We start from the raw sequence: 18542 nt of genomic DNA, 5'->3' as shown, positions 1-18542 counted from the left end.
GATTACGAATATTGACCTGATGTCTCACGTGCGCATGTCCAAAGATTCTCCGAAGCCATCACTCCTTTTTCTTACTTGGCCCTTCTTTATACCGTAACATTTGATGTTATCTTAACATACTGGCTTGACGGGGTAGATAACCTATTCATATATCAGCCCCGTACAGTTCGTGCATAGATGCCCAGCCCTTTCTCCGTGATTTAGCCGACCGGCATCCTGTGTTTGTGCGATCGGATCCCTCAATCCGGGGGGAGAGGAGGAGCACCAGTAGAGTTGCGTGTAGGGCCGCGAGCTGCCACCTCAACATGGAGTAGCCCTGCGTCCTCAACAACAGAAGCGGACCACAAAGAGGAATACACGACTGCCTCTTCTAGTATTAGGGGGTACCGCTAATGATCCTGTATCAAATATTCACAATTTACGTAAAGGAAGGATAGGAAATCATTGCAAAAATGGCGAACGACTCTCCAGCAAAAAGTCTGGTAGAGATAGACCTGGCTTCATTGCGGGTGAGTACTGGACAAGGGCAGTGTCTCTTCTAATTGAGACAACCGTTTTTTCCCCCAATTGTGTATCAATTTTGCAATAGGCTACAATAAACAAAACATCTCACTCGGTTGATAACATGTCAGGTATTTATTTCCACGGATTTGCCATAGCCCTATCACTGAGACTAGTATGACATTATTATTCAGCTCGAGCGAGGTGTTTCCAGTCTCTGGTTTTCCTTTGTTCGAAATGCATTTGGCATGTTGGATAGATCAGGGCGCAACAGCTGCGTTAATCTAGAGCCCATCATTATAACATCTTCTAAAACACTTTTACCGTGTATGCTATTTGTGTGAAATATTTTTTATTCGATTCCTTGCAGGATCCAGCTGGGATTTTTGAATTGGTGGAAGTGGTCGGAAATGGCACCTATGGACAAGTATACAAGGTACACAAGCGATCCCTCGATGTATGGCCAGGCCTAGGCTGCTCACAAGTCCTCGTCATTCTCTGCTCGATGCGAGACTTGGTTATATCTGCCCCTTACTTTGCGCATAGATAAATTATTTCGATTGGGACCCCATTGATATGAAACACGAGCTTAGTGCCTGAGCGATACTGTGGTTTTCATGTCAGGGTGATGGCAGGCGGGGGGGTATGGAGACCTATTTTTTATAAACAGGACTTCATTAGGATATTTTACCTATTCTTCGCAATGTCTAGACTAAGTTGCATGTGTTCATTTTGCTGCTCGAATAGGCAACTAATGGTAGTTCAGAAAATAATGACTAGGCTATCCCATCTGTGAAACCTTCAAATAGGCTTTGCGGGAAAAATGCCAATCTAATGACAAGGTTTTAGACAACCAGTCCAGCTTCCCCACTTTGCCCATTCCAGGCTGGCATACTAGCCTGTCTAACTGCAATACTGCATCTGAACAGCTTGAAAATGGAAATGGGAAGTCTGTTTCATCTTGGCCTTTATTCCTGTAGCGTTGCCCTAGTGACCCACTGAACCTGACGAAGGCCTGCTAGCTCTCAGGATTTCAAGTAGATTGTGGATCTGGTTCAGAATGGGCTAAACTCAAGACCATTTAATCTGTTTTACCCGTATGGAACAACGGGTAAACGTCTGGCTATATGGTATTTTCTTAGGGTCATGTGATCCTTTTGGTAATGGAAAATGAACTTGCATGCCATCCTCCCTCCAATACCAGATGGCTTGTGGGCATGCAGAAATTGACCCATTTTGTGGATTTGATCACTCTCTTAACTGCTCTAAAAATTCCATCTAATAATGTAGTCATTGTTTTTGCTTTTATTTACCACAAGAGTGAGCAGCATACTGTTCTCTCTGCTATTTTAGGTTTCTGTGAAACACAACATCATAATACTTCACACATCACAAACGACTGCTTGGGTTGTATTCTGTCACATCTTTATAAAATGATATCAGTGGAAAGTAAACCCAAGAATGTTGGCAGTAATGTTATTGAGGAACTAACAGGTTGTAGTTTGAAGTCCATATTTGGAAATTGACACAAGTTTTTCTATTAATCTACATCCAATAAAAGTGATAGCTATTACTCTGACATAGATTAGCCATTCCCAAGATGAAAAGCAGTGTTTTGCATGTTTATCCCAGTAATTAGATTAATCAACAGAATACTTGACTACAAAATATCCTTGGTGACAGCCTTCCTTAACATTTAATGGAATATGTTTAGGCTTCTGTCAAATTGGCCCAAGGCTAGTATTTTGTATCCTGTTGAATTAGTCAAATGAAGGACAATCCGTGGTCTGGTGGAAAAACTGGAGCCTAGTTGTGCTCAGAAGACTCCATACTTGGATTTGAGTCTTTCAGAAGTCGAGCCGTGGAAGCTCTTCTTGAGCGTGTTCCTCTTTCTCCAGAGGGGATGTCATAACCCATGCACCCACGTGAGCTGTGCCTTCTCTATCAGCTGTCTTATCAGGGCTAGGCTAGCTCGGTGCAGCAGCTCCGTTATTAAACAGGCGAGCGAGCATGTGCCATGTGGTGTGAATGAGGGGCGCTGCAACTGGTTGAAGAGCAGCTGTCCAGGACCAGACAGAGCCTACCCACTCCATTACAAAGATGGTTTTGTCTCTGTGTCGCTGGCTTTTTGGGTCCCCCCCCCCCCCGCCTTCCGATCCGCCAGTATAGTTCTTTAGAAAGGACCTGTTTGTCAGTTGAATCCCCAAACACTGAATAGTCAAATGGCCTCTAACTGAAAACTAGGCTGACTTGTCCTCACTGGGAGGCGTTCTTCTGTTTTCTCTTATTGTTAATCATTTGTCACAGTTTTTTTTTCTCTCCCTATCATTTTTTGAGGAAACAATAGAGCCTAACCCATTTATTTCAGTCAAAGAAGTTTTATGCATTAAGCTGACTTGTTATAGTAAAAAAAAAAGAAAAAAAGAAAAAAAAAAAGAATATCCTGTCACTTTGAACATGAAGCTCCAAAACGGGCTGGTGATTCTCAGAAACAGCCCTCACACTGTAGACTAGTTCAATCCTACAGTTAATGGAGATAAGTGACTCTCAGAACGGGCTATCTTGTTATCCAGAGCTTTCTAAGAATCGAAATGGCATATCTAAAGTAGTGTACATGCAAGACAGATTCAAATGACAGGGAGTGACCAGTCATTGGAACCAAGCCAGAAGGGCAGTGACTGTCTCTGTGGGGGTGCTAGATTAAGCAGTGCAGTCAGTCAAAGAGCTTGATCACTGAGGTTTAGCTTGACTTACTAAGCACAATTATTATGAAAAGAACCCAGGTTGACCTATTCAGTTGAATGTACTAGATGGCCAAATGACATTTGCAGACAGAACTTGCCCAATAAGACTAAAGAAAAGTCCTATGTTTGGGTGGGCTGGAAGATTGGACAAGTCCCAATTTGAATGTCTTTACATTTTTTTATTTAGCTCACACTAATGTGTAAAACATCTGTTTTAACAACTCGTTTGTCATGACTTCCAATCTCCTACATTTTACATTTAGTCATTTACATTTAGTCATTTACATTTAGTCATTTACATTTAGTCATTTACTAGTCATAGTCACTAGTCATAGTACTAATGAATATCATTTTGACCAATGAATGGCATTTGCTTATCACTCTGGTGCAGAGGCCAATGAAGAAGTAGGGGGAGATGTGTGCTTGTGCTGCGTGCCGTGTCGGTGCTGGGCTCATACTGAAGCAGGCTGGTGTTGTGCTGGATGGGATCACCTGCTCCAGCACTGCACTGCACAAAGGGATTCTCAGATCAGCACTATCATTCTGGCTCCGGCCCAGCTGGCAGCGCCATGTGGAGACTGTCTAAGAGCCTCAGGTGCTTTGAGGCGGAAGAAAGATAAATGAATCGTGTTTTTTTTTCTTTTTAAGATGTAGGTCTTTTGAGTTGTGAGGTATGTGGGGAGGATTCCTCTGCAGAAGGGCCAATAATAGTCAGCCAGACGGCCTGGTCCTGTGCCCTGCCCTTGCTCGTCTGGTTTTGCATCTATCCCCTGTTCTCGCCGCTCTCTACCCTTCCACTGCAGTGCAGGACCTGCCAGGTCTCTGCAGGGACGCTGGGAGAACCTCCCCCCCGTCGTCGTGCTGACGCCAGGGCCCCCCCCTCACACTCACTCTGTGTGTCCCTCCTCCCTCCTCATTGTCCGTACTGTCCTCTGGCCCTGCCGTCGCTGGTCTTCCCCTTCTCCTTATCCCTATTCTCCTTTGGTGTGTTCCCCCCCCCCCCCCAAGTGGAGTCGAAATCATCAAACCCAGGGTTACACACTAGCTCTCGGGGTGCTGGTTAAAGCAGTGCCATCGTCAGGACTGAATCTCCGAGCCATCCCTCAGTGGAATGGCCGTTGTCAACCAAATCCTGTTACTGTGAAGCCATAATGTCACATCTCTGTGTCAGTCAGTGTCCATGAGGACCCCCTGCCTTCCGCACCAAGGCTTCAGCAGGGCTGCTGCCAGCCCAGCTGATCCAGCAGCGTCGTCGAGGGACTGGAGATTTGGGAGGCCTCGGTTATGAAACGTCAGCGTTTTCTCTTCGTCTTCGGTGTGTCCTGGTTTGCGTGGGAGGCCGTTTCCCAGGAAAACCCCTAAATCCGCAGCGTGACGTGGCGGATAAACGGACAACGAAGGGGGGCCACGGGCGTCAGCGGCGCCACCGCGGAGATGACGACGGCACCTCTCTCAGGGCGGACTCTCCTTCACTCAGCCACACCTCCGTCTGTCCCTTCCTCCTGTCCCCTACGGCCATCCTCCGTCACCATGGCACAGTAGCCTGGCGCTTCATGTGGGCAGCAAAGTGCTAGTCATGCAGGGGGGGGGGGGGGGGTATCCTGGCAGAGGTATCCTTTTAACGCCAGTTGCCTAATGCCCGCTAATACCCAATGCTGGTGCCATATGGGTCTGGCCTGACCCAGGCAGCCACTAGGGAGATGCCAGCACACTGCTCACCATGCAGGCCTGGTAGGGCGAGGAGGAGGAGGAGGTGGTGGTGGAGGAGGAGGGAGACATCTGTACTCCTGGTCATGTGTTGCCCCGAAGATCCTCATCTAGCAGGTAAACACACTGTGGTCTAGGTCTACAGACTACAGCCACGCGCTGCCGAAAACCGGGCAAGAACACGTGACACCATGCAGGAGACGAGCCTGTTCACAGTTAAACGGTTGCTAGCTTTGATTTAAGACTGGAGCTATTTATAGCCAAACCAATGGAGGAGTCTGTATTGTTGGTTAGTGTGCAGGGCGGGATGGGCTGGCTGGCCGTAAGCAACATATACCAACTATTTATTTAAGACCTTAAATAATCCCTGTTCTTTGTCATCTGCTTGATGCTTGGGCCCGGTGTCATTTATTTGGTCCACCTTGGTGGTTCGGGTTTAGCTATGTGCTGATTGGCCTGCTAGTTTTCGGGGATCAGCTGCCGGGGGTGTTGAATGTGTCACCCTCTTAGCGACGTGGCCAAGATCTCCCTCTTGTCACTCACACACCCTCAAGTCCCAGAGACACGGTCGTCTCACGAGGGGCCAGCCCTATCTGTTCACATGGTCATCGTGCGTGCTCGAGAGTGTGTGTTCGCGCACGGTGAGAGAGATGCGACAGGTCGGGGGGTCGGACGCAAACCGGCAGCCTCACCAGGAACACAATCCCTCCGGCACGCGCGTGTACGCGCTCGGGCGTTTTGGGCTTTTCTTTCCCACGCTGGTCTCACGTAGTCATGGGCGTCACAAGTCCGGCATCTGTGTGAACACGCCTGTCTGTGCCCGGCGTGCAGCCGCTCACTGAGCCGCCTCGTTGTGATACTCGGATGAGGCTAAACAAATCCCGTCCCTGTGGCCCAGGCAGACGGGAGTGCCTGATTCCCAGCGGAGTCTGAGCCCAGTCATGCCTCGGTGTCACGTTTCCTTTGGAGAGAACGGGTTTCATTCTAACCTATTCCCCGGCCGACCGAACTGTCTAGGAACGGCGTCGGTATCGGAACACGCCTTGACTTCTCCCTGAGAAAGCAGCTCTGTTTTCTCAAGAGGGGGCTCTCAGAACGGCTCTCATCCTGAATGGAGCAGTTAGTTGGGCTGAGTACAGGCTGCTGCACTGAGATCGATACCTCCTTACTTACGGATCAGCCGTCTCCTCTCCAGTCCACTTTAAACCCTGCTGCCACTCCCTGGACCTGAACAGTGGACCAGACCAGACCAGACCCCACCCCTCTGATCCCCGGCCTGGCCTGAATGCATCTCTCCTCCGCCCTCAGCCTGGGACGCAGTGGGCCATATCGGCTGTTGTCTGAGAAGAGTGAACGCTCTCCCTCTCTCCAGCACGATCCGATAACAGGCCGCCGAGTTTATGGTTGCTCTACCCCCATACCTCATCTCCCTTCCCATGCGATCCCGCTCTGTAGCCCTTAATCATGCTCGCTGCCTCTTTCTTTTCCATTTCGCTCTCTCTCTCTCGCTCTCTCGCTCTGTCTCTCCCTCCCGCTCTCTCGGTCGCTTTCTCTCTCCCTCCTGCTCTCGCTCTTTCAATCGACTCTCCCAGCTGCAGTACTCCCTTTTGCCCTTTGCCCGCTCTCCCATCCACTCTCTTCCACTCTCATCCACCCTGAGTGGCGGTCCTCTGGGGAGTGTGGTCGTAATGGGGGGTTTGTTGGGGGGGGGGGGGGGGGGCGGTGCTGGGGCTAGCTGTGTCTGTGAGAAATGGGTCAGTGTGCTGGTATGCAGCGGGCTGGGCTCCGTTGTGCGCTGCTGCTGAGAAGCCGTTTCTTTCCCAGCGCTCTTCTGGTTTGCGTTGAGCTATAGGAGGCGGCCGGAAGGAGGATGTCGATAAACCATTAGGCCGGGGTAATGGTTTGTTTGTTTGCGTTCCGTGATTCCCATTTGCGTGTGCGAGCTCGCGCTCATTTTCTCCGGGGGGTTTTGTATACGTTCAAGTGTTTGTGTGTGTGTGTGTGTGTGTTTAAGTATGCCCGCTGTGTTTGCGGGTCACAGCTAGCACACGCGTAATGAGCGTTTTTCCGGCGTGGACCTCGTCCTCATTGGCTGGTGTCGCCCTCCTCCCCCCCCCACCCACTGCTTAAATGTCACCTTACATCTACATCTAACCCCTGTGCTACCCCACAGAGCTCTAAACCCTCATTACCAACACACACCTACCCTGGCTCCCTGCCCTGCACACACACACACACACACACTTTCACCTTTCGATGCGATTAGACGCCGGGAGCGGTAACCTGACCTACAGTATTCACTCCAAACGGTCGTCCTCTGGCTTCAGAGGACGATGACGATGATGAGGAGGAGGAGGATGATGATGAGGAGGAGGATGCGCTGAAGCACCAGGGGTCCAGTGGAATGTGGCAGGGAGAGAGAGGAGTGGTTGACAGGCACTGTGAGGACTGATGGGGAGTGGAGCTGGATGGGAGTGCTGGTCTGTGTCGCTGGAGCCGGGCCAGCAACACATCTGGCTGTGGTTAGCAGTTTAATGGGAGACTAGAGCTGGCTGGGGCTGAAGTGAAGGGAGGGGAATGGCTCGGTGATAACTCACCGCCTTAGATAACCCCTCCAGGGCCTCACTGGGGGCCCCCTATGACCGCCCCGACCCCTCCCTTCGGTCAGCCCCTTGAGGTAGGTCAGAGCCGTGTCCTTCGCTTCCTCATCTCCTATCTATTGTGTGTGTGTGTGGGGGTGGGGGGGTTGCCATGGTTACAACTCATGACTGGCTACCAGGCTTTGAGTGTAGTGTGATGGGAGTCTGCTTAGTCTTACTAAAGCCCAGCCAGTCAGGCTCCTTGTGATTACTGTAGTGGTGGGGGGGTGGGGGGGGGGGGGGGGGGTGAACTGGCTGATATAGGAGGTGGCTGGAGCACAAAGGAGTAAGGGGAGGCTCTGACTCCTTATCTTCTAATGAATGGTGGACAGATCATCCTCGACTACCTTCTGCATTCCCATCCGCTTCCACGGTCCAGTTCTCATCCCCCCCCCCCCGCCTTGATCCTGGGACTCGCAGGAAGGGTTCAAAGGGCAGAACCTGGCATCCCGTCCCTGTGAAGCTCCACAGACCCAGGCCACATGCTGGTGCCGATGGAGAGAAACTAAATACCCTTCTTCTTCTTACCCACGTCGCCTGTGTGCTCACAGATGGGTGTGGGGGGGGGGGCGGTGTGTGTGTGGAGGGCGATGAACCCTGAGTCGCACCTGTGACCCTTGACCCCCCCAGAGGGTCGTGTGCGGGGCTGCAGCGCCAGCCGGGGGCCGTAACGTCCCCTGCAGCGTTTTTATGACGGCCGCTCCGGGATCAAAGGACCGGGGGGGGGGGGGGAGGGGGATTACAGTCAGGCGGGTTCAAGCACTCGTCTTAACCAGGGCTGTAAAGAATAAGCCGGTTGCTTTTTACTGTCCATAATCCATGCATATTCAATTGCCTCTGGAACGTCTTGTCATCCTGATATTGACCGGGATTCTACGTGTGTGCGTGACCACAGCTGCTGGAATCATCAGCGCCACAACCTTTATACACGGTCCAGCCAAGACTAGGGGGAATACCCATGCCTGGCTTGATTGGATCCCAAACATGTGGAGCTTTTATCTGTGTTATTATTTATTTTGGGGGGGAGGGAGGGTTTGGGGATGGGAAAGGAGGTTTCTATTTTTGGCCTTTGTTTATGTAGGGAGTGAGGGGTGCTGGAACTGTAGGGGACTGTGGGATTGTTTGTTTAGTAGGGGGGGGGGGGAAGGGGATCGTAGACCTATAAGTAACTGTCTGTCACTAAACGCTCCAGCTAAATCAGTTTCATGCTTCCCCATCGAGCAGGCCTTGGACACGGAAACAATCTGAAATCCCCCAAACTTTGTAGCATAAGGCATGGGAGCTTTGGAAGCTTTTTTCAGTGTCACACGCGCGGGCAAACAGTCGGCACTCTAACCCTAACCCTTAACCCTGATAACCTGGCAGAGCAGCTGATAAACCAACAGTGGTCCTCACTGTTCTCCGCGTGACGACTAACGTGCTATCTCTCCCTCTCCCCAGGGGCGGCATGTCAAGACTGGGCAGCTGGCGGCCATCAAGGTCATGGATGTCACCGAGGTAAGGCGGGGAAGGGGGGTGGGGGTTTGACTAAGGATAACCACCTCGCTGTTGTTTTTCAGGGAGGATGGAGGGAGGTTGGGGGGGACGGGGGGGGAAGGGGGTTACTGACAGAGCCAGGCAGGCTTGGCTGACCTTTGGAAACAGTGCGAGTGTGCCGTTGTTTTCATTCTCGCTCTCTCTCTCTCTCGCTCTCTCTCTGAGCAGCAAGTCCATTGTTTTATTCTGGTCTGTGATGAGGAGATAAGCCAGCCTGGTCAGGTGTTCTACAGGCTCGTTGCTAAAGCGTGGGGCCGAAAGAACCGCGGCATAGGCTAATACATTTGTTTACTTTCATCTAGTGGAATGACGGAAAATTGGACGATCTGCCAGTTCAAGATATGTGCAGTATTCAGAAATATTAATGTGCTTTCATATGTTTGAGGGAGACCTAGATTTCAGGGAAGGGGAAAAAACTAAACATGAGTTCTCCATAATGAGGCACCCATAAATTCCCACATAACAAGCAGAGATCTAGCCAGCGGTATGTTGACTCAATAGCGTAATTCCGAGGCGGGCTGGCGGGTAGATCTTGTGTTGCATTCTGCTTTCATTTCTCAAGTGTGGACCTCCCAGAGAAGAGGGACACACACACCTACACATCCTAATGAAGACCACCCCCTGTTTAGTCATCTATCTAGGCCCAGTGGCAGCTTCCCCCCCCCCAGGGACAGGACCCCTGCCAGTGCCCATGGCTTAGCTACTCTCCTGGGGTGAGGTTAGCCAACATGACCCCCACTAACCCTTCCAAATCCATGAAGATGATGGCCTGTTTTAGCTGTGGGTTTCAACCTCAGCACCAAGGCATTGTTGTGTGAGATGACCTCAATGTTCGAAGGTAACATTCAAAGGCTGAAAGCATTAAGTTTCAGCTCTCTTTCACATGGAATGCCCACATATTCCGAGGAAATGAACTGCAGCATCCGTACAGTATTAGTAGTATTAGTAGTGCTGAAGCTAGCAGCAACATTTTCTCTCCAGGGCTGAATTGTGTGTTTATGTTTGAAATGACTTGAAAGTTTCCAGTGTGACTGTTTGAGTTCACCTGCCCCAGTTCTTCAGACTCCTAACTAGAGAAACTGTCCCGACTTGTTCCCTGACACACCCTTCTGATTGTCATGAGTCAGCTGTCTCGTAAAGGACATTGCAACCAGCGGTTACCCAACCGCTTCCTGTGTCAGGCACCCAGAGGTGTTCCCACACCTTGGGACGTCATCAACCCCCACACGTGCTGCTCTAGCCAGCCCTGCCCGAGATAACAGGTCTAGTTTACAGGAAGTGGCTCCTATCTGTCATATAGCTCCCAGGTCTGGTTCCACATCTGTACCCTAGTCAGCTACTCAGGCTAGCATCGTCAAATTGGGTCATCTATATTCTAGCATGGCTAAGTGGAGCGGTCTCATGATGGCCTGTAGCATAATAGTCAGTGGAGTGGTTTCAGTCTTAATTGGAGACAGTAGGCTACATGGACAATGTATGGGAGCTTATGCATGCTTTGCAGCTACATCCACATTTGAGAGCAACGTGACTAGGTTGTGGTGGAGGGAGCCCTGCAACATCTATTGCCCTTGCCGTTTGTTGCCCTGAATCATGGGCCGGGCTCGACTCTTGTTAGGCTAGCCGACTCCCCGCTCTCTAAGCTACATGCCTGTGGAGCACTTTGAGAGCTGGGCTATATAGCGTGTCTGTCATGATGACCCACATTTTAACCCCTGCTCTAAATTCTTCAATCCAGTCCACTGCCATGTGTGTTTATTGTCTTTTTTTTTTTTTTCTTCTTCTTCTTCTTCGTTATCCTGTGTTAAGGTTTATGGGAAATGTAGTTTGCTTTCTAAATCTGCTTTCTAGGTTGGGCAGGGATTTTGAGGTATTCTTGCTGAAAAGTCTTTTGTTTGTCAGGAGGCAGTTATTATTGAATGGGACCACTGGGCCAAAAGAGCGGGAGTTACATAAGAGCCCTGCGGGGTGTCACCGATGGGACGTGTGGCTGAAGGACTCAGCGGGGCAAATCTGCATTCGTTTTTGACTCATTCTGTTTTGCCCCCCTCGACCCTCCCGCCCTCCCTCTCTCTGCTTGTCACCGTTGGGATCGTGAGCAGGGAGGGATGTCTGTCCCTGGTCATGTGACCCGGCGGCGATCAGGCTTTCACGGCTGCGAGTGATAATCCAAACAGCTGCATGGCGGCGGGGGAGGGGAGGCGAGGGGAGGTGGAGGGGAGGGGAGGCAGGAGAAAGGTTGATGTCACTCCAAACGAGTGCAACAGCATGGCTGCCTGGATATCCAGCTGAGAGTTGAGGTGGGGGTCCTCTGGATAACTGGATAACTAGACATGGTGGAATGCAGAACTAGCATCCTGTGTGTGTGTGTGTTTTTACATGACAAAAAAGCCCCGCGGGCTGTGCAAACACACTGGAATGTTGTAATGCAGACAAAATGGGTGATGTGCCCTCTCTCTGCACAGCTAACGCAGCCCTCATAAGACTTAACTGAACTTCTGTCAACATGGGTTTCTACGGAGGCTAGCCACAGAACAGTGCAATTAGAGTATCTCCATTAATCACTGTCAGGCTATGGCCTGCTTCCAGTTGGCTAACTGTGTTGCGCTGACCTTCCTTACCGCTTCCTCCTATGGTAGTCGGTCTCCCACTCTGGGGCTTGTAGCACAATGCTCGGTTACACAATGCCTAGGCTAAAGGCTTCATTTTCACTTTGAGGTTGGTCAACGTTTGGCTTGACGAGGGTTGTCATCTGGCTCAAGTACACCAACACTGTGTCATAGAGGATGGTTAGCGCCTCCATGTCATATCTGATAAATCCCTCCCGCAGTTCGAAATGGAGAATGAAAACATTTGACGCATATAAACAACTGTTCTTGTTGTTTAAGGATTTGTCTGCACAGTAGTATGCTAATGGCTGCTACAGATGCACAGGGAGGCCCCACGTGTCATTAATCCCAAAACAACGAGGTTGAGAGAGGAGGATGAAGAAGTAGATGGGAGTCAGATGGCTGAGCGGTGAGGGAATCGGGCTAGTAATCCGAAGGTTGCCAGTTCGATTCCCGGTCATGCCAACTGACGTTGTGTCCTTGGGCAAGGCACTTCACCCTACTTGCCTCGGGGGAATGTCCCTGTACTTCCTGTAAGTCGCTCTGGATAAGAGCGTCTGCTAAATGACTAAAATGTAAATGTAAATGAAGAAGTGGACTCCTCCTCTCGGTCTGGTATCAGTTGAGCGAGACCGTTTCGAATCTTAGTAGAACTTGTCTCAGTTCGAGGAAATTCAATTCTTCTGGTGCTTTCCCCCCCCAAATGTGGCTAGGAGTTAGGCTGTCATGTCAACCATTCTCCTGTGTGTCTTTAAGGCCTTATTCTCGGTAAAGATGTCAGTGCTTCAACCTAGTGACTCAGGCTGTTGCAGGACTTCCCAACGGGAACCGAGTCTGCGGCTTTTCATGTCGCAAGGCATGTCAACCACAATCGACCTCCTTGACCTGACACAAACTGTCCGTCTGTCTGTCTCTCATATTCCTGCAGGACGAAGAGGAGGAGATTAAACTGGAGATCAACATGCTGAAGAAATACTCCCACCACAGAAACATAGCCACGTACTACGGTGCTTTCATCAAGAAGAGCCCCCCAGGACACGACGACCAGCTCTGGGTGAGCGAGCCTGACTGTTAAACTACTGTTTGCGGTTTTCAAAGCTTTTCATACTTACCATGATAATTGACAATCATGCTGTAACGTGTGTGTGTTTGTGTATGTTTGTGGGTGTTCTGTAGCTGGTGATGGAGTTCTGTGGCGCTGGCTCCATCACGGACCTTGTGAAGAACACCAAGGGCAACCAGCTGAAGGAAGACTGGATCGCTTATATCTCCAGAGAGATCCTTCGGGTAGGTCTGTCTCTCTGCCCCCCCCCTTCCCTCCCCCCCGTCTCTCCTTCCTATCGGCGCAGTCCATCCTCCTAAGTGGCTTCAATCTCCAGAATCTCCGTCTAACGGACCTGACGGTGAACGGACCTCTCTCTGTTTCCCCCTCACAGGGCCTGGCCCACCTGCACGCCCATCACGTCATCCACCGGGACATCAAGGGCCAGAACGTCCTGCTGACCGAGAACGCTGAGGTCAAACTCGGTGAGTGACTCCTCCTCGTCGTCGTGGTGACGCTCTCCCACACGCGTGCATATCCGAGGTGTTTTTCTCCCCGTCCGTCTACTGGCTGTCGGTGTTGGAGCGCGTTTCCGTGCAGACGGTTGATGGGAGTCTTGTGTTCAACAGTGGACTTTGGTGTGAGCGCCCAGCTGGACCGCACCGTGGGGCGGCGGAACACCTTCATCGGCACGCCCTATTGGATGGCCCCAGAGGTCATCGCTTGTGACGAAAACCCAGACGCTACTTACGACTACAGGGTAAGACCAAACACACACGCTACACACAAATGCTACACACAGACGCAAACTTTATACATACTACACACACACACTCTGAAATTCTACACAGACACACTCTTCGTACACACTAGACACGCACTCTGACACGCACACTTTACACACACACACACGCACACACAAACGCACAAAGAAAGAACACCAAACTCAGCCGATCTCTTGCGTGTGTCTCCTGGACGTGTGTGTGTCTGACCCGACCCTCTCGTCCTGCAGAGTGACCTGTGGTCTTGCGGCATTACAGCCATCGAGATGGCTGAAGGAGCCCCGCGTGAGTACCTCCCCTCTCTACCCTCCATTTCCTGCTTCATCGACCCCCAATCCCTCTCTAACGAGTGTGTGTGTGTCTGTCGTTTAGCGCTGTGCGACATGCACCCGATGCGAGCCCTCTTCCTCATCCCCAGGAACCCCCCCCCAAGGCTGAAGTCTAAGAAGTGGTGAGTAGCCTGCAGCCGACACTTGAGTAGACCACGTAGAAGCACAGATGATTCACGCAGCCTGAGCAGCTAACTCTAAAGCCATTCAAAGTGTCCAGAGATCTGAGATTGGGTCCTCTGCATGGCTCTGGTTGAGCTGTGGTTAGAGGCAGGCTGCAGGCATCTCAGCCCAGGGGCTCTGCCTAGCCGTGCTGGGCTGAGCAGCTGTAGCGCACCTGGGCCTGGTTGTGTGGCACACCACATCATACCCACAAGGTTTCTGGCATGAGACTACAAAGGGCAACTCAGCCCTGGGAAATGCTCCGTTTCCACTGGGGACGCAGCCTCCTTGAGACTCTCTCTTGGGTTTTCCATGGCGTTCACGGTTTGAATGACGGCACGCTGGGTGTCTCCCAGAGAGTGCGTTTTAAGGAGAGGATGTGCTCGAAAGAGCCGGGCCTCGGGCGGTTTAGGGCGTGGTTTTCAGCCTCCTCCCTTCCTCCTTCCTCCTCCAGGTCCAAGAAGTTCTTCAGCTTCATCGAGGGCTGCCTGGTGAAGAACTACACCCAGCGGCCCCCCACAGAGCAGCTTCTGAAGCACCCGTACATCCGGGACCAGCCCAACGAGCGGCAGGTGCGCATCCAGCTGAAGGACCACATCGACCGCACCAAGAAGAAGAGGGGCGAGAAAGGTGGGTGGACGGCGCTCTCCAGCCCGGAACGAACCGGTCACCTCGTGCGTGCGGGGGGGGGGGGGGGGTTCCCCGCCGAAGCTAACTCCCCTGTCGTGTGTCTCTCTCCCCCTTCGCAGACGAGACAGAGTACGAGTACAGCGGCAGCGAGGAGGAAGAGGAGGACCCCCAGGAGCAGGAGGGAGAGCCCAGGTAAGCGCGCCCTCGTGGGTTTACGCCCGCCATCTTCTCTTTGGGGTGCCCACCAGGGCTTTTCCTCCCCCCGCGCCCCCCCACTGCTCTGACACCTGGCCTCCCTCCCTGTCCCCCCTGTCCCCCCAGCTCCATCGTCAACGTGCCGGGCGAGTCCACCCTGCGCCGCGACTTCATCCGCCTGCAGCAGGAGAACAAGGAGCGCTCGGAGGCCCTGCGCCGCCAGCAGCTCCTGCAGGAGCAGCAGCTCAGGGAGCAGGAGGAGTACAAGAGGCAGCTGCTGGCCGAGAGGCAGAAGCGCATCGAGCAGCAGAAGGAGCAGAGGAGGAGGCTGGAGGAGGTAGGAGGGAGGGTCGGAGGGAGGGGTGGTGTGGTATGGATGTATTGATGGTGATATGGGATGGATGGTGGTATGGTATGGGTGGATGTATTGATGGTGGGATGGATGGATGGATGAATGGATGGATAGATGGAGCAATGAGAGACAGGCAAAACACCCAAGTGGGCCAATCTGCGAGAACCCGATTGGTATCTCTGCGCTCCATACCCCGGTGGTCTGACGGCTTTATGTCTCAGTGAACGTGTAGCCGAGCACAAACCGATTCGATCAAGCGATCGAGACCGTGTTTCTGAGACCGTGTCCCCCCCTCCTGCCGTCTCCGTAGCAACAGCGTCGCGAGCGGGAGATGCGGCGGCAGCAGGAGCGCGAGCAGCGGCGCCGCGAGCAGGAGGACAAGCGGCGCGTGGAGGAGATGGAGCGCCGGCGGAAAGAGGAGGACGAGCGCCGGCGGGCCGAGGACGAGAAGAGGAGGGGCGACCGCGAGCAGGTGGGTCGGGGTCGAACGTCCCGCGCGCTCCCGTTTTTTCCCCCTGTATTTCCACCAATCACGGAGGCCCTTGTGCTTGATTGACAGGAGTACATCCGGCGTCAACTGGAGGAGGAGCAGAGGCACCTGGAGATCCTGCAGCAGCAGCTGCTGCATGAACAGGCCATGCTGCTGGTAAGACCCTCCCTCCACCCCCACGCCTGTCTCACCGGGACGGAAGGTTCCGGGAAAGATCCGGTCAGCTTCCCCCAACAGTGCCTTTTAAGTTCTTCCCACATCAAGCGCATCACTGTTTAACCTTCACCCTCGTTAGTAGGATGACAATGAGGTCATTCGGAATTGTTCCACTCCAAGTTTCAAGGGTGTGATTCATGACCAGTATCGCCGGCTAGACATGAGTCATTCATTGCTCTTAAGTTTGTTATTTATTTGAGGATTGCAAATATATGTTGTGAAAGACAGTACTGATATGAGTCATCTGTCATGCTATTTATTTTTTGTGCATCATTCACTTGTTTTATCTTGCTCCCTTATAGAACCATGTTCATGTTACTGCATTACTGTAGCAGATGCATTTAAGTAGGAGGATACTGTAGTGGGAGATTATTATTGCGTATTATTAAGTGTGTGTCACTACATCTAGTCTGTCCAGCTTCCATATCTGGTAGAACTACAACGTTATAGTAACCAGTATCCCCGAACACACACACACACACACACACACACACACACACACACACACACACACACACACACACACACTGGCATGCTCTGCATCAGGAGTTCAAATGGCGGGAGCTGGAGGAGCAGAGGAAGGCCGAGCGTCTCCACAAGCGCCTGCAGCAGGAGCAGGCCTACCTGCTGTCCCTCCAGCAGGACCGCAAGCAGCCCGCGCCGTGCCACAAGACCCCCGACCCCGACAGGGCGGCCCCGGACTGTCCCCCAGCCCTCCAGACAGGCCCCCCAGACAGCAGCATTGCCACGACAGCCCCGCTAGCCCCACTACCCCCTCCCCCTGACGGTGTCGTCGCTGCGCCACAGACGACAGGGCTGCCAGAGGCGGGCAGGGCCGTGTCCGCGGAGGTCGATAAGACCCCTCAGAGCCCCCGCGCCCCCCAGGTCCCTGACCGCCACCGGGACGAGACGTCCCCTGGCGCTAACCCGCTCCCAGACAGTTGTAGCCTCCCTAAGAACGACAGGCCCGATGCCCTTAACCCCCCTCAGACAGGACACCCGGAGCCCACCGTAGACCCTGTCTGTCATCCTCCTTGGCCAGTCAGAGAGGTGAACTTTCCTCTGTGTTCCTCCCCCCCTTCCGCTGCCTGCTGCTTCCTGCCTCCTCTCTTCTCTCCCACACTGCCCGGGGGGACGCGACGCGAGGCGGCGTGGTGTGAGCGGCGACTATGGTTTTCTTTTTCCTCAAGTTAGCGGCCGTCCTAAAATGGAATCTCCTGTAACTCCAACCCGTTTGAAATGGTTGACTTTGAGGGGCGATAGCCAGCCTGTCATGGGCTTCCTAAGCTCTCTTCTTCTTTCCTTTGCGATGTTACAGAACCACTGAAATGGCAAATCTGTTGCTCTCGTTGAGAGGAAGCAGGGTGTCCAGTCGGAGAAAAGAAAACCACGAGCTCACACTTGCACTGCCTCTAAAACTGAACGAAAGCTGAGCTGTTTTGTCATTTCTTCCTCACTCTTGATTACTTATTTTTTTGCTTGCCTATCTGCTGCTTCTCGGCTACTAAAACCTTTTTGAGGATTAAATATCCTAATCTTAATCTCCACTTTGAGCGGGGCGGAAAAAAGACGGAAGTCATTTTGAGAATTTCAGATTAGCGAGACCGTAATCGTGGCTGAGGTAAACGTTCAGCTGCTCTTCCGTCCAGATGAGTTAGCAGTCAGTACTCACGACACGATGGCACCATACATGCCACCATTTGCAATTTACTACCTTTTCAAATATCTCCTTTCCCCCCATATTCACTCATTTCACATCATTGTATTTCCTTGGAGTATTACCAAGGTTAATAAACCAAAAAAGCTGTTGACACCATCCGTATGGTGGAAGAACGGAATGAACTCCAATCTGAAGGCCGTCCTGAGGCGTTCCAACTAGATCCGAGTTTTTCTGATGTGGCTGTGGCTTTTCCATGGAGTTGACCTCTGCAGACTGAGAGGGGCCACTGCATGTAAACACCCGAGGCCCCGACTAACCAGCCTGTGTGTTCCACCTCCTAGAGAAGTAGCTTCTGTGTTGTGTGGAGCAAACCCACCTTTTTGACAGTTTTGTGATGTAAATAACATGTATGTGTCCTGTAGTGCCGTAATGTAAATCAGCTCTTGAGGGGTGGGGGGGGGGAGCGTTGATCCATGTGCCTCCATGAAAACCTTTGTCTGTTTATGTGTGACTGACCCCGCCCAAGAGCATGCTGGGAATCCTCAGACTAGCTCTGTTTGTTGTCCACTTGTCATTTTCCTTGAGTGCGTTTGTTTGTTTGTGGGGCGGGTGGGGTGGGGTGGGGGGGGTTGGGTGTGTGTATAAGCAGAGACATGAGTGACTCATCCTTTCCCCCACGCCCTCCCTCCCAGGCCGATGAACGGTACCGCAAAAATATCCAGGGCTCCCCTCAGACCGCCCCCACCAAGCAACCCCCCGTCCCTCCCCGCTCTGAACCCTTCTCCAACGGGGGCTCCTCCGAGTCTGCTCAGCCTGCCATGCACCGGCCCATGGAACCACAGGTAACCCTCCCTCCCTCCCTCTCCACCCCTCACTCCTCCCTCCCTCCCTCTCCACCCCTCCCTCCCTCTCCCTACTTCTCTATAGTAGCCTATGTTGACTGACAGACAG

General features: G+C 52.3%; 1 protein-coding gene across 2 annotated transcripts in view; it reads left to right on the top strand.

The window, feature by feature from the left end:
• The first annotated feature begins 206 nt into the window (after positions 1–206).
• Positions 207–18542, top strand: part of LOC136966202 (mitogen-activated protein kinase kinase kinase kinase 4-like) — a 29333-nt gene continuing 10997 nt past the window's right edge. Inside the window, exons 1-16 of one of the 2 annotated variants that reach the window (XM_067260647.1) lie at positions 207–509; positions 872–937; positions 9032–9088; positions 12662–12787; positions 12910–13020; positions 13170–13260; positions 13405–13535; positions 13788–13842; positions 13930–14008; positions 14503–14678; positions 14798–14870; positions 15000–15210; positions 15536–15697; positions 15785–15871; positions 16478–16981; positions 18284–18433. In XM_067260647.1, the coding sequence (XP_067116748.1) occupies positions 453–509; positions 872–937; positions 9032–9088; positions 12662–12787; positions 12910–13020; positions 13170–13260; positions 13405–13535; positions 13788–13842; positions 13930–14008; positions 14503–14678; positions 14798–14870; positions 15000–15210; positions 15536–15697; positions 15785–15871; positions 16478–16981; positions 18284–18433 (2136 nt within the window). In that variant the 5' untranslated portion in view covers positions 207–452. The remainder of the gene's footprint in view (positions 510–871; positions 938–9031; positions 9089–12661; positions 12788–12909; positions 13021–13169; positions 13261–13404; positions 13536–13787; positions 13843–13929; positions 14009–14502; positions 14679–14797; positions 14871–14999; positions 15211–15535; positions 15698–15784; positions 15872–16477; positions 16982–18283; positions 18434–18542) is intronic. The other variant, XM_067260648.1, reaches the window with a different exon arrangement.

This window comes from Osmerus mordax, chromosome 22 (assembly GCF_038355195.1).
Source record: "Osmerus mordax isolate fOsmMor3 chromosome 22, fOsmMor3.pri, whole genome shotgun sequence".
Classification (NCBI taxonomy): domain Eukaryota; kingdom Metazoa; phylum Chordata; class Actinopteri; order Osmeriformes; family Osmeridae; genus Osmerus; species Osmerus mordax.
The sequence above is the reverse complement of the archived record's forward strand: the minus strand, read 5'-3'. Positions and strand labels throughout refer to the sequence as shown.